Here is a 15744-nt window from a genome sequence, read left to right on the forward strand (position 1 = left end):
AAAACTAAAACTGGTATCTGAAACTACCAGAAAATGGGCATCTTAACCATATACTCAAAGCGTTGACAGTGCATGGTAACTAGCCCCTTACCAAAAGACTATGGCGAAAAAAGACCATAGGATGATGACGCAGTGTGGAAAGACTGCCACACTCAAACTAAACAGATTTCCATGAACTACAAACATAATCACCTGCATTTCAGATTCATAAATAGAACATACAATTCCAAATCTCCTATGAATACATTTGACACCGCCTTAAGTCTAGAGTGCCAACAATGTTCCTGCAATACAGCAGACTTTTTACATCTTGCCTGGTAGTGCCTAGTGAGATCCTCCTTCTTGCGTAATATACACGAAGTTATAAAGGACATTATGAGTTACCAACTGGTGCTGAACACTCCTGTGCATTTCTGCTTGGGCATGTAGCAGAGCTCACAATGTCTGTTAAGAAGCTTACTGCAGCTTATTGCTTTATTATTATTACTAGCTATATGCATGGCCTGGATAAAGAGACCCGCACCGAGGATTGAATTGGATTCAGGATTCTGCCCACTGAACTCACTCCATTGATAGTTTGGCCATGTTGCTGCCACTATAGAGTATGCCTGTTGATAAATAGTGTGCCCTTTGGTGGTCTTTGGCTAGCCAAGCACAAACTGAATCATGGCGTTCGCAAAGGTGTTGGAACAGAAATGCTGCTTTGATGGGCTTGTGGTACCTGGCTGTAGTATTTGCTAGTAGGATTCGCTTAAATACATGCTCAACGAATGTACTTAAAGGCTCATTACAATGTCGGGCGGAAACCCTCCTCCTGACAGTCGTAATCTTCCCGACTGCGTCGTAGCCCTTCCGACCGACTAGGTCGGTTTACATTCCCACCGCCTGAATACGATGTTCGCGGTCAGATTGTAAACCGCCCTGTCATTCCGAGTAGGTTCTGGCTGACACGTGGAGTATTCCTGTCGCTCGCAACCGCACTGTAACCCCACCGTAACACCCTATGGACAGCGTTTCCACCGTCAGGATAACGATGCCGGTTTCAAACTGCCTTTCCGAGCTGGCCTTTCCAACATGGAAAGGCTGTCTGAAAGTGACTTTGGGGGCCCCTGGTTATTTTGCATTGCTTGAGGTTTTCAGGAATGCTTAACCAGGATTAGCAGGAATTTGATACTATTCAGGAATAATGGAGACAATTAATGATTTGCTATGCATACTATTCCTTGCTGTACCCTCTGAACTGTCAAATGACTGCATTAACCCGTTTGACTCTATTAAACCTAAAACTTTAAATGAAGTTTAAAAACTATTTTCTCGCGGCGTGGCTAAGGCGCCGCACAAGATGGCCGCCTAGAGAGTTTTCTCCGCCACACCGAGACGCGCGTCGGAGCATATGCACCGCTCTTCATGCAGTTCCTCACCCACGGACGCTCGCATCATGCGTCGGAAGGTTGACTCCCTTTGGTGAGCTTTTCTGCAACTTCCAACGCGCTGCATTTCAGGACTTTTCAACGCTTGATGTTTTCTCCTCATAGCGGCCGCCATTTTGTATGCCCGCGAGTCAGCTCCATGTGTGGGTTTTATCATGGATATTTCTTTCACACACTGGCTCTCCTATTCTTCACACTTCCTGCAATGTTTTTTTTATGAACTGCCACACTATTGAGGAGATAAATGCTTCACTGTTCTTGCTTCCTCCCTACTGCATTGATGACGCTTCAGTTGCTTCCTCATCATAACTGCCACCAAAGTTGCTGAGTGATTCCCTGAAGTCCTTTATGTTGAAAAGTTAACAGGACTACTGCTCTTCTGTTCCTGTTATTTTCGGGGTCCTCTGTGTTTTGACTGCCTGCTACTTCGCTTCTGTCACGTCTTTATTTGCTCTACACGGTCAATTGTCACCGCTTTGGGAAGGATTAATTTTGGCCTCATTGTTTTTGTTCATCATAACAACCCTTTGGTTACTCTACTAACTGCGGATTTTAATCTCTATGGGCAAATTGCGTCATCTGAAGTTCGTTTTTATACCAACAAAAAGTATTCCTGCGTCAACATCTTCTCAATCCTCTACTTTAGGCTCTCCTCCTAATACAAGTCAAATGGCGGGAGTTGCTCCTAATCGATCTTCCTCTACGCAGCCCCCTCCAGGCAAACCTTCTCCACCTACAGCGTCAACTAAACGCCTAAAGCATGACCCGCCATCTCCTGACAAGGCACCAGCTCCCATCTCCATGGAACTACTTCTAGAGGAGATTTGCGCTTTACGCCCGTTTGTAGATCAGACCAATAACAAAATGCAGTTCCTTGAGGAGAAATGGTCATCAATGGATAACAGAGTGACGTCTGTGGAGCAGCAAGTTTCAGACCTGCAAGTTAATTCTCAACGTATCTCTTCTTTGGAAAAGTCGGTCCTTGCTCTTCAGCAGCACACTGAGGACTTAGAAAACAGGAATAGGAGGAATAACCTACGCATTTATGGATTGCCGGAGTCCCTGGAAGGTGATGACCCTGTGTCGTTCTTTTCTTCTTTCCTCCCGAAACTTCTAGATATGCCATCTACCACTTCTCTCAACATCCAAAGGGCGCACCGGCTTGGTCCCCGCTCATCTGCCTCAACTAAGCCACGAGGTGTCATCATTCTCTTCCTGAGGTTCACGGATCTTCTTTCAGTTCTCTCCGCAAGTCTCTTGGTTGGGTCAGAGAGTATTCCTGTCTCAAGATGTTTCCAATGCTACCGCTTCTAGAAGAAAAGAATTCCTAAATCTCCGTGCTCCTTTACCTTCTATTGGTGCTAGATATGGTTTATTCCATCCATGCATTTTCAAAGTTACTCACCAGAACCAAACATGGACTTTCCTAGATCCAGCAGAACTTAAAAACTTTATTCATATTCAAACTAACAGTGGCATGGATACTTCTACTTCCCCTAGTGGCTGATTGCTTCATTTTATTCTTCTTTGCAGGTCTTCTTTTTGGGACTATTTTGCATTCATTTTTATTTTGTGATATAGCTGTCATATTGTGGCTCTTGCCTTTGTTTTTTTTTTAAAACTTTATTGTGCAGAATAGCATCGTTACAAATATGGGCCTACAACCACCAGGGCCGGCCGCTAATAGATGCATATCAATTGCTAGATGTCACGAAGCAGCGACTGATCCCCAGAGGCGAAGCAGGGTTACAGGAGATATTCAAGCATCGCAGAAGCTAGGCAGGATACAGATATTTTGAATTTTGAAAAAGAAATAGAAAAAACCAACAACGAAACAATAAAACAAAACTCAAGGCGAGAAACAGTCTAAATGGTGTCGAGCTCCGACGGGGGGATCCCACCATACCAGGTAGAGAATCAGGAGGACAATAAAGATGACCAAGGAGGGGGAGAGGCAGCGGGGAAGTCAGAACAATCAGTCAAAAGGGTACAGTATTCCAGGAACTTGAGGATCAGGGGCACAGAGAAGTGTCCGGAGTATCTACAAAAGGGGGCATACAGATATTACCTCGGTAGGTGTTCCACTGACCCCAAATTCTACCCCACGCCCCAGACTTGCCCCGAACCAGATGCACCGTCTTCTCTCTGAACATGCACCAGTCCATGTTCTCCTTCCACACTGACACGGTGGGAGGCCGTCGGGAACCCCAAAGCTGCGCAATATCCCGCTTTGCAATCATGTTCCCCAGTGCCGCCCACCGGGCCTGGGTGACGTTGTAGTCATTCGGCTCCCAGACATTCAACAAACATCGACGAGCCTCAGGCAACAGAGCGACCCCAGTAACACACTCCATTACAGCATGCACACGGTGCCAATATGCCGCAACCTCGCGGCACTCCCAAAGGATATGAAGGAAGGTGGCACTCATTCCACAGGCGCGCTTACACAACCCATCCGAAGAAAAACCCATCGCAACCAAACGAGGACCCGTCACATAAACACGCTCTTGCCTTTGTTGTTCTCTTAAACAAATTTATTATGGTTTCTTTCATTGTATACTTCTCCTTTTTTGTTTGTTCTCCCTGATTTATTAGTCCTCTCAGATCTTGTATTTTTCTTTAGTTGTTTGTTGATTACTTAGTTTATGTATCCTTATGTATTTTTCTGTTGGTATTTATTTTTTGTATTGATTTATACAGATTGGTCGACTTTTTTATCTTCTGCCCATATGGTTTCCTTTCTGCGTCATCATCCTGGTGCGGTTGGACTCCCAACTCTCGGGAGGTTTGTCTTGTCGAGTGTCGCCATTGTCCCATTACCCTCCTTTATGTCCCTCTCAGGTATGTTATTTTCAGTCATTCTTTTTGGATATGTACTGTCTCTTTTTGTATTTCTGTCCTCTTTTCCTCCCCCTCTTTTCCTTTTATTTTCTCTTTACTTATTGGTCAAACTCCTCTTTCCTTGGTTGGTCTTTCTCTCCTATTTTTCTCTCCTCCTTCTCTTTCTCTCTCTTTTTGGCTTTATAATACATATGTGCATTTTTGTGCTTTCTGTTTCTACTGTTTTTAGGATATCTGTAAATTCAAAGTTGTTTCTTGGAATGTAAAAGGTTTTATTAATCCCATTTAGCCTCCTATAAGGCTGATATAGTTCTTCTGTAAGAAACCCATCTTAATGAAACTGAATCCCTTAAATTAAAGAGGAGTTGGGTAGATTCAGTCTTATTTTCACCTTCCAACAACAAAAAGAATGGAGTCACCATTTTATGTCGATGGATACTGATTAAATTGCTAATTAATTCCATTCATTTAAATGTTTTTAATGTCTATGGCCCTACCTAACCGGATTGTTCTTTTTGGCCTCTCATCACGAAAAAATGTATTCAACATAAAGATGAATTATTTATTTTAGGAGGAGACTGTAACCAGATTGTTGATCCATTCCTTGATCGTAAATCTACAGTTCGCTTCATGCCTCACAAATCTCACAAACAATTTCTTGACACTCTCTTGCAATCACACCTTATTGATTCTTGGCGACTCTCACATCCTGATACTTTGGACTATTCTTTTTTTTCTCCTCCTCACTCATCTTTTTCTCGTCTCGACTATATTTTTCTTTCTCAACCTCTATCTCAAAACTTACTGTCTTCTTCTATCAAACCCATAGTTATTTCGGACCATGCCCCTATCGTAACGGTTCTTGACTTACTCCCACCACATCCCAAACCATCCCGTTGGCACTTCAATAGCGCACTTCTTATCGATCCCAATTTCTCTTCCTCTTTTCGTTCCTTTACCAGGGAATTCTTTCTACTTATTTGCGACCCTAGTACCCCTCCTCATATCCTTTGGGATTCTTTTAAGGCTACTGCAAGAGGCTTCATCATTGATTTTGTTTCTAGGAAAAAGAAGCAATATCTTCAAAAACGGAAAGCCTCCCTAGCGCATATAAAATCTTTGGAGCATAAGCTTTATACCTCTTCAGATAAATGTATGCCACCAGACCTTTTACGAGCAAAAGTAGAATTTAATAAATTTACTTCTGATAATGCGTCTTCTATTCTTCTTCGTAGCAGTGCTCGTTATTATGGAGGCCGCAATAAATCAGGTAAACTCTTAGCTAATTATCTCAAATCTCGTAAAGAACGTACTCTTATAGATTCTATTTACTCTTCTGATAATATTCTCCTGCATAAAGATAAGGAAATACTTGACCAATTTAAATTATTTTATCAACAACTCTATACCCCAGAATCTCCTCCTACTTCTTCTCTTATTCAGAATTATTTAGAGACACTTCCTAAACCTCCTAATTCTCACCTCCATTTTTCAGACCTTGAACTTGACCTTTCACTACACGAACTTTCCATAGCATTGACATCCCTTACTAAAGGTAAAACGCCCGGTCCTGATGGTTTCCCCGTTGAATTTTATTTACACTTTTCTGATCTTTTGTTACCTAAACTTCTGATCCTTTTTCAGTCATTTTATTCATCTGGCAAGGCGGAAGGTACTTTTCAGGATGCTACCATTTGTCTTATCCCAAAAGATGGTCGGGACCCCCAATTATGTAAAAACTATCGGCCGATCTCTTTAGTTAACGTAGACTATAAATTATTTGCTAAACTCCTTGCGTTGCGCTTAGATCCCTTTATGCCCCATCTTATTGGTAAGGAGCAATGTGGCTTTGTTAAAGGCAGACTTACATCTGCTAACTCTCGCCTGTTTCTTAATGTTTTAAACAAAGCCTCATCCCTTTCCATTCCTTTAGCTGCTATCTCTGTTGATGCAGAGAAGGCTTTTGACAGGGTTGATTGGTCTTTTTTGTTTGCTTCATTACGTTGCCACGGCTTTGGTCCCAAATTTATTTCCCTTATCTCTCTGTTATATTCTGCTCCTAAGGCCTCGGTGCTTCTAAACGGTCAACTTTCTTCGTCCTTTCCTCTTCGACGGGGCGTTCGTCAGGGCTGTCCTTTATCTCCACTTCTTTTTGTCCTAGCTCTTGAACAATTTCTATCTTCTATTCGTAGCAATACTTCTATTTCCGGTTTTCCTTATGGTAACAATCAATTGAAACTTTCTGCATATGCAGATGATATTCTCTTGTTTATTTCCGATCCAGAAAGATCTGTTTCGCTTTTTTTATCTGAATTCGATTCTTTTTCCTTAGTTTCAGGATATAAGATAAATTCAGACAAGACTGAAATCCTTCCTCTCACCACAACCTGTCTTCCTCATCTTTTTTCCTCTACTGGTTTTGCTTGGAATAGTTCAAAAATTAAATATCTGGGTATTTGGTTCTCTAACTCTATTTCTTCTTCAATTAAATTAAATATGTCCGCAGTTTTATCCAGAATTGAACAATTGTTCTCTACCTGGAATCCTCTTTTTCTTTCCTGGTGGGGTCGTTTGGACTCAATTAAGATGATGATATCCCCTATTCTAATTTATATATTTTCCTTGCTACCTGTTCATGTTCCTGTATTCTACTTTAAGCGTATCGATTCTCTTCTTTCAAAATTTCTCTGGAAGAATAAAAAATCTAGAATCTCTCTTACTATTCTTCGTAAACCCAAACCTAATAGTGGTGTTCATTTTCCAGATTTTCGTCTCTATCATAAGTCCTTTTCTTTATGTCAAGCCTCGAGATGGCTCTCATCAAGCTCTTCCCCTTTTACTCCTCTTTGGCTCCTCATTGAGCAAACGTTACTGTTGCCCTTCTCCTTTGATGAAGTGGTACGCTTCTCTGCCAAAACTCCTTATTCCTCATTTCCTTTATTCAAACATACTCTTTCTCTTTTAAGACCCTTGGTTCATCCTACTACCATTACACGTGATTCTTTTTTAAATAACCCTATTTGGTATAATTCACTTATCCTTTTCAATAATAGACCCATCTTTTGGAAATCCTGGAGAGTAAAAGTCGTCATTTGGGTTAACCAACTCTTTAATGGATCATTTCCTTGCTCCTTTCCCCAATTTCAACTCTTATTTTACTGTCCCCGATCTTTTTTGTCGAAATTTTCTACTCTTATGGCAATATTTCTTGACCGTTATTATTCTCTTCCTTCTTTGTCATCATGTGCGCCTCCATCTCCTCTTCTTAATATTCTTGCTACCTTCCCTAAAGCATCTCTTATTTATAAATTTTTCCGAACCGTGCCAAAACTAAAGTGGAGCTCTCCTGGGAAGTGGATTTTGGTTGTACTTGGCCTTAAAAATTTCTCGTTCTGCTTCTCTTACTCAATCTTTATTTTATCTTTATCATAGACTTTATTTTTCTCCTCTCTCCTTGTCTCGTTTCTTACCCTCTTCTGATTCTAAATGCTGGACTTGCGGCACTTCTAATGCTGATCTTCTTCATCTGCTCTTTTTCTGTCCTGTTGTTTCTTCTTTCTGGGAAAAAGTTTGGCTGTACCTCTCTCGCATTTTTACATTTTCTACCCCTTTCTCCATTACTCTTCTCTTTCTGGGTAGTCTTTCTGTTTCTTTAGAATTACCTGCACATTCACGTGGTCTTTTTGATCTCATGCTTGCTCTTGCATTCCAGCACATCTCATCTAATTGGAAATCTCTCACAAACATTTCTATACAGGGCTGGTGGAACACTTTATGTAATTTTCACAGACTTGATGTTGCCTTTGCCTCCTCCTCCAAACCAATACGTAATGTTGATCTTTTCTGGTTACCCCTCACTACCTACCTCGATCGATTGGCTTTGAAGAAATCTACACATACTAACTCAGTAAACTTTAAACCTCCTTGAAGAAACTTGACTCTCTCCTTCTTGTTACCTTTTACAGGTTTCTCATGTTAAATCAGTTTTTATACTGTTCAGTTTGTATTGTTCATTTATGTCATTTGATTGTAGGCCGTAATTATCTTTAGAGTTTACATTATATAATCTTATTTTCCCTCCCCTCCTCCCTACTTCCCTCCTATCTTTCTCCCTCTCTTTTTCCCTTTATCTTTAAAATCCCCATACAAGGCTTTTTGTCTCTTTAGCATTGATATTAGCATTGTCAACGATTTATACCATGTGTGTACATATTTCCTGTTTATGCTGATATCCTACTTGTTAATACTTTTTTTTCAATAAAGCTTTTCAAACACAAAAAAAAACCCCTATTTTCTCTGGCATTATTGTTAATCCACGGTTTGCATCTTCTATCACCCATTCATTCAAAGCTTTTATTGGACTAACATTACTACGTGTAAAGCAAAAAACCCACCCCCTACAGACGCAATCACTTCATCATTAGATTGAACTACTAGGAAAGATATCTGCAATGCTGTGTGGTTCCTACATGATAATACATTATATATAAACAACAAGAGAGAGAGAGAGGGAGGGATACCGAGTCACTCTTAGCCCCCCTATTAATAATCTTAGTCAAACAACAGAAGAGTGAAGCCCAAGCCCAAAAAAATATCAAAAAGTGAAGGATCACTCTTGTGATTAAAAAGGACCCTCACTCACCAACCTAGTTGGTGACATGCTTCATCAATGGCCCTTTTCCCTTTTCTTCACAGTGGATGAGTCTGGTCAATTTAGCCAGTATCATCCACCACATTGGTTTTAATAGTGCCCAGTTCACCACTAATAAAGTCTGTTGATGGTAGAATTGGCCACTTTTTAAATCACATTTCACATAATCACACTTTTATTACATAAAAAACCTGCTCCGCTGTAACCAAGCGTTGTAGCACACCAGGGAGGCATTCGGCCTCTCTGGTGGGGACCCAATGATGAAGCATGTCACCAACTAGGCTGGTGAGTGAGGGTCCTTTTTAATCACAAGAGTGACCCTTCACTCTGATATTTTTTTGGGCTTGGGACTCACTCTTCTGTTGTTTGACTATGGTTCCTACATGAGCCCATTGTGTTTGGAAAAAATCATCACATGTAGCTGTTGTTCTCATGAATGTCAATGAATACGTCAGCTTCTAGTTTCCATTTCAGAGAACTTGAATTATAAAATAATATATTTTCCAAATAATTATCGTGACCGAACTCCCCCAGTCAAGAAATCTGACATAAATACTTCCCCACCTTCTTCATATCACAGTTTATTATACAAAATATTATTAAAGCGAAAATACAGAAATGTGTGTTAATTTATTTATTGGAAGTTGTTGTTGAGATTACAATCTGTTAGACAATGTCTATAGCATATGAGTCGGTTTAATCAACAGAGTTTACAACTCCAGGAATTTACAATTTGTAGACCATTAAAACACTCGTTATTGCAAGATAACGCGATGTGAATAGCCTGAGATATGTGATGTAGACCCACATAGCTCACTTTGTTCAAAGACCTAGAATCAAACACTGTCACATTCCCACACAGACATCATGCAAATGGAGCACATATGTCATGAAACTGCACCATATATGTGATACAATTCCTTTCTTTTGACAAACACATTTGACACTAAAAGCTAAGCTATTTTTTACGATACATCACATTGCTGGAACCTCAAGTGAAAGCTTTAGAGATCTCCCATTCCCTACATTGTGACCCACACCCCCAAAGACACCTTAACAGAAAAAGCCTTTCAGAAGAGCACTGCAAGAAAGCAGAATAGCAGTTGTATCATGTGAGATAGTGCCCTGGGTTGCTTAATGTATGCGACTTTTTACTGAATCATCATCCCCTTCCAGCCTAGTAAGATGGGTTCCTGACCACAGCAGGTTTTCACGTAGATTGGATAAGGATTTTTCTCTATTCTCACATAATAATTCTATCGTATCTTGCTGCTTGTGGTATTTTAAGGTCCTTTGCAGTACTTTTCTCTGCATGACCCTGGAAGTTTATACATTTCCAGTAACTAAACTACAACATCAAAATGTATAAAAAAATACAAAATTAACAAGAATAATAACCTCACCCAGTAATCATCAGGGGGGAAACTACAGACTGTCATTGTTTTAAGCCAAAAGCACAAAAAAGCATAATTTGCAGCTTCACTCTTCCTGTTGCAAGTATTGACATACAAGACCCAGCATACTTGGTGCCAGAGGCTTTTATATGCATAATAGGCATTCAAAGTAATAGGCCTTAGAAAGGACTCTCCTGGAATATAAACACACTGGCTAAGGGTAGACTAGCAATTGGCCAAACTGACCTTTGTTACTGTCTAACTTCCCAAAATGAGAGGGTGGTGACTTAAGATGACTGACTGATCATTGTCACTAGCTGGTTTATCAAGATACAGGGTTGTATGTTGTTACAGATTCACATTTCGAGAAGGCTGAAAAGACAAGCAAAGAATTTAAACTAGGCTCATATTTCATGGCATCTGTGACCCTATTCAAGGACTCCCTCCCTCCCTTTAATTCTTCTGCATGTGATATCCGAGCATGCAACACAGGAATTTTGCAAACAAACCATCATCTCAATAGCTGAGGACACCTGCCTGCTTTTTATACAAAAAAGAGAAACCCTATTGTATCACAATGATGTTTACAAAACGGGCAACCATTACAAAAAAGCACAATCAGATAAACAGCTGTCGTTGAGTAAAGAAACCAGCTGCCAGTTCATCTTGCACAATTATTTGTGTGTCAGAAGTTGTATACATATTCAGATTTAAAGTATGATGTATGTACGCTTGTCTGCTTCTGAGAGTTCTTCAGGGCTGAACCTTTTCTGGATTCTCTGGGTTTTCTTCTTCTCGACTTCGGAACCTGCGTCCAATCTCCTCGGTGAAGGCTGAGCAGCAGGGTTTCTGGAAGAAAGAAGGAATGTGTTAGTAGGACACCTGTTATTGGTTTTTGGGAGAAACTGGAAGGTGTGCTGCACAACTGTAGATGGAAAGTGAAGAAGACCTTTCCACTTCCTTCCTTGTGCCTGCGTAGACTGTGGCGCCATCTCTTCGAATGTACGATTGCCCGGTTAGGTGCTGTATTATGGGCCTGAATGTGGTGAGTTCAGTGGTGGTTGAATTCTGCTGCCCCCCAAGGGCCAGGTGTGTTTACATTTTCATTTACCCATAAAAGAACCTATTTGTAAGTCCCTCTTTTACAGAGGCTATAAGGCTATCTTGTACTGCCAGTGTCGAATTTGTGCTGGTGGTTGCCCATGTCGGGGACCGGGTCTTTTTTTTCCACTTCAGCCTTTGACCCAAGAGAGAAAAAAACCAGAAAGGGGACAAAGGCGAAGGAAGAGAATGAAGAGACATTGACAAAGGGAGAAAGCAAGGATGTGTGATATAAAGACAAGGAGGTGAAAGAAAGAGGATTGAGAGGTAGTAAAGTCTACGCAGCCTTGATATTTGGCAAACCCTGCATTCAGCGAGTAGGCTTTAAGGTCCTAAGAAATACTTTGCATTCCTGTACTAATTTTTTTAATTTTCCAAAATATGCCCTTTAGCATTTTGGGAAAATGACCCATTCTCTGAACGAGCATCAGCACCATGGGAACAGTTTCCCCACTAATAGAACCACCATCATAGTCCATGTGAAGAAGAACCCACCATTTGACAAGGAAGTCAAATTAACTGAAGAACAAGACATCCATTAACAGTGCATCAAAGGGGTATCAGATTGTCCACAGACAGGCCCAATAACCAGTATGATATGACACCCACGTAATGGTAACCCATCAGAAAACAGTCTATCTACTGACAGAATACAAAGCATATCACCTACTGAAGGGACTGATCAATAATGAAGAAATAACCCATCAATCTATGGATCAGAGCCATTTATTGACAGGGAGTCCCTGACCATCTTCAGAACAGCCTAAACCCCGAAAGGGGAGGACTGACAATCAGGAGAACATGCTATGAAATGACATAGCACACCTGAACATTTGGAAAACAATTCCTTCACTAAGAAGACAGCTCAGAACATCCAATCCTATGATGAGAATGCATGAGCATTAAGAAAGTAACTAATCCTGTAGCGTATTTTTATGTTTTCGTTTTATGTACTAATAAGGTTGAAACGTTGCCAGAGGTGGTGCAGAAACGTATTTTTTTTATTACAAACAAAATAAACAGAAATTAATTTTAAACTAGTGCAATCAAATATTACAGTTGCAATAAAATAAAAAAAACAAAGCAAAATTGACAGAATCAATAAAACAACTGTTAATATGGAAACGTTTTCTAAAAGAGAGGAGAGTAGCAGCAAGACAGAAGAGGAAAAATAATTCCAAAGCCTTGAAGCGGCTATTGGAAATACTTGGTGGCCCGTGCAACTTTTCTGACTAGTTGGAGATAAAGAAAGGCAAGTGACTTGTTGTGAGTGATGCCCATCCCTCCAGAAAGCTGAAGTTTAGACACCTAGGGCCATATTATCAAGAAACGGCGATAACATTATTGCCGCTTTAGCGGCAGGAAACTGCCGCTAAAGCGGCGATAATGGGCTTGATAATACGCCCTGGAGAATTCCCATAGAAGCCCAGGTTGACACCAGAACCTGGGCTTCTATGGGAATTCACAAGGGCGTATTATCAAGCCCATTATCGCCGCTTTAGCGGCAGTTTCCTGCCGCTAAAGCGGCGATAATGTTATCGCCGTTCCTTGATAATATGGCCCCAAGTAAGAAGAGTGAAGCACGATAAATGCCTTATAAGTAATGCAATTAATTTAAACTGCGGGCTTCTACAACAAATACAGCGACTTGGGAGATGAGATCTTCTTTACAGCTGGCAGGCTTAATCAGGAAAACACATCAAGCAAATGACAGACCAGTTAGCATATTCAGGAATGACCTGACAATTTACATGGAAGCCACCTTCAGAACAACTGATTGAATGAAAGAGCAAGTGTGGCAATCAATAGAACGACCCTGTCACCCACAGGAGAACAGCATATCCACTAATGTTGTATATTCATCGCGAGAAAAATTCACCCACTAAGTCGGGACTCAAACCATCCAAAGAACATCCTATCCACTGGCAGGAGGTCAGCCTTGCCACCAGGAAAACAAACAGATGGATAACAGGTCAACCTAATGAAAAATCATCTTCAGTGACCCTCTATTTAAATACCATCACAAGGACCGCCCATAAAATGATAGAGCAGCCCTACCATTTGGAAATGACACCTACACACTGATATAGATGTCTCAACCATCAGGAGAAAAGGGGTGACGGAGTGCACATCAATAGTTTCTATGTTTCGTCAATTTAATTATTTCACATGTTGTTGGCGTGCAAGCCCAGAATCGTGGATTGCCCAACCACGTGTCTGAATAATCACCAAAGGATGTGGGGCAGAATCATACCCCACTCCGGACGCACAGCCAATTATTTATGCATATCGAAGATGCACCGATTGTTCCAATCTTGTCAAAAGTGTTTTTATTTCCATTAAATCCATTGCTTGAATAACTTTAATCTTTTTCATCTAGTCACACAGGGGACACTTATGGTTACACAGTCCTTAATGCTGTAGAAATGTTGTGGGCCTTACTCTAGAGAATGGCGCGTACCATAAATCTTCTTTAATGAAATGTTCTTAATACCCAATGCATTTCGGGCCCTTTTATTTGGCCCTTTGTCAGGGGTTTATCTACAAAATTCAAAACAGGGTTGTTAGGCTATGTTTTTCAATGTATCGTATTCGTCACATTATGCACATAATAAATATGTAAACCAAACATATTAATAAACTGGAGAAAAACCCCTTGATCAAACGTTTTGCCCGCTGAATTCCTAAATGCAAACTCGATCTTTCCCATGCCTGCATTGAAATACATTAAACTCTTCCAATGTATACGCTACCCCACTTAATTCAAGTGTATTCAAAGTCAGCCCATACCTTGAGCGTTCAGCTGACTGTTTTCCCTCCAGTTCGAAACCTTTCTAACAACTTCACTCCTTTACTCTTGAGAGAGCAACTGATTATGGGAAGAACATCTAGACAGAGAGAGGACAGACACAGACCATCATACTCCTCCCCCCTCCACTTGTACGACAGCTACAGACCATCTGATGCACAAACATTCTCCACTGACATGGTAGCTCTGTACACTAGGACAACAAACCATCCACTGGATGGGTATCCCCACCCGCTGGGGCATCGTGATCATTGAAAGAACAATTCACCGACTGACATGGCCGATACAGACCATCAGAGATTATACTGTTCACTCACAGTGCACCCTGGATCGCCAGAAGAATAGGCCGTTCACTAAAAGGACAGCCCAAACCATCAAGACAACGTCCTATCCCCTTGCAAGGCATCTGTGAAAATCACATAACAATCTGGTGAACTAACATAACAAAAGTACGATCATAGGATGAGAAACCCCTTCATGGGCAAGAAAGATAGAAGCTACCTGGAAAAATTACACACAACCCAATACCAGAACAACACCCTTAAAGACAGGAGATAAATAGACAAAGAAAAAACATCTCTTCCAATCTCTGACATAGCTGCCATTAGGGGAACTACCCATCCACTGACAGGGCAGCCATAGACCATCAGAAGGACATTCTAGCCACTGCAAAGAGTCCCAATCAGGAAGGCAATCTGCCAACTGACTGTGTAGCCATACCCTACAGGAGACTAACTCAGTTAGTAATAGGGCACAAAACCATCCGAAATACAACCCATCAGCTGACAAAGGAACCAGACTATCAGAAGAACAGCTATTCCACTAAAAGGACAGCCAGGCAATCAGGAGAACTACCCATTGAAATAGAGGACCGCCTTGACCATTAATAGGACTAACCATATGCTGAGCATTTCCTGCTAGAAGCGTAATGACCTACTTATTAACCCTAGCTAACATTAGCAGGAAAAAAAATCCATCAACAAGGAGAGATGGCAAATCACAAAAAGAAATGTTTCTTACCTGCAACACTAGTTTTGCAGCATGACTGTTTTACAAATGTATATACTGTACATATGCTGTGCATGTATCTGGGCATACCATTGCACCTACACACTGTATTCTGAAGATGTTATTGTATTTCCTTGTTTCATGTGAACCACTCCTTTGCCCTTATAGATAGGTCCACGCTGAAGAAAATCACTAATAAATAAATAAATGAATATATTCTGCTATGCAGTTGTTGGAATCTGAAAGTGAAATTCGCCTTTGTCTTAAAATTAATCTTTTATGCATCCCTGTCCATAAATAGAACATTCCATCCACTGACAGGGTAGCTCTGAACATCCCACAGCCAGTCTTTCCTCTGAAATGATAGCTCTAATCATTGGGAGACCAAGTCCTCTAAGAAAATTGAGCATGGTTGAAATGGCATGCCTCCCCCCACCCCAAAAAAAAGGCTGAAGTGACATGTTGCAAAACAATCTTTGAAAAGGTGGGAATAGGGCTGTGTGGTTGTAT

The 15744-nt window shown here is 40.9% G+C and overlaps 1 protein-coding gene across 2 annotated transcripts in view; it reads right to left on the reverse strand.

Moving 5' to 3' along the window:
- Positions 1–9541: 9541 nt before the first annotated feature.
- LOC146868193 (glutamate receptor U1-like) overlaps positions 9542–15744 on the reverse strand; it is a 162138-nt gene continuing 155935 nt past the window's right edge. For both annotated transcript variants that reach the window (XM_085609240.1, XM_085609246.1), the window contains exon 12: positions 9542–11165. In XM_085609240.1, the coding sequence (XP_085465366.1) occupies positions 11070–11165 (96 nt within the window). In that variant the 3' untranslated portion in view covers positions 9542–11069. The remainder of the gene's footprint in view (positions 11166–15744) is intronic.

This window comes from Triturus cristatus, chromosome 1_2 (assembly GCF_964204655.1).
Source record: "Triturus cristatus chromosome 1_2, aTriCri1.1, whole genome shotgun sequence".
Lineage (NCBI taxonomy): Eukaryota > Metazoa > Chordata > Amphibia > Caudata > Salamandridae > Triturus > Triturus cristatus.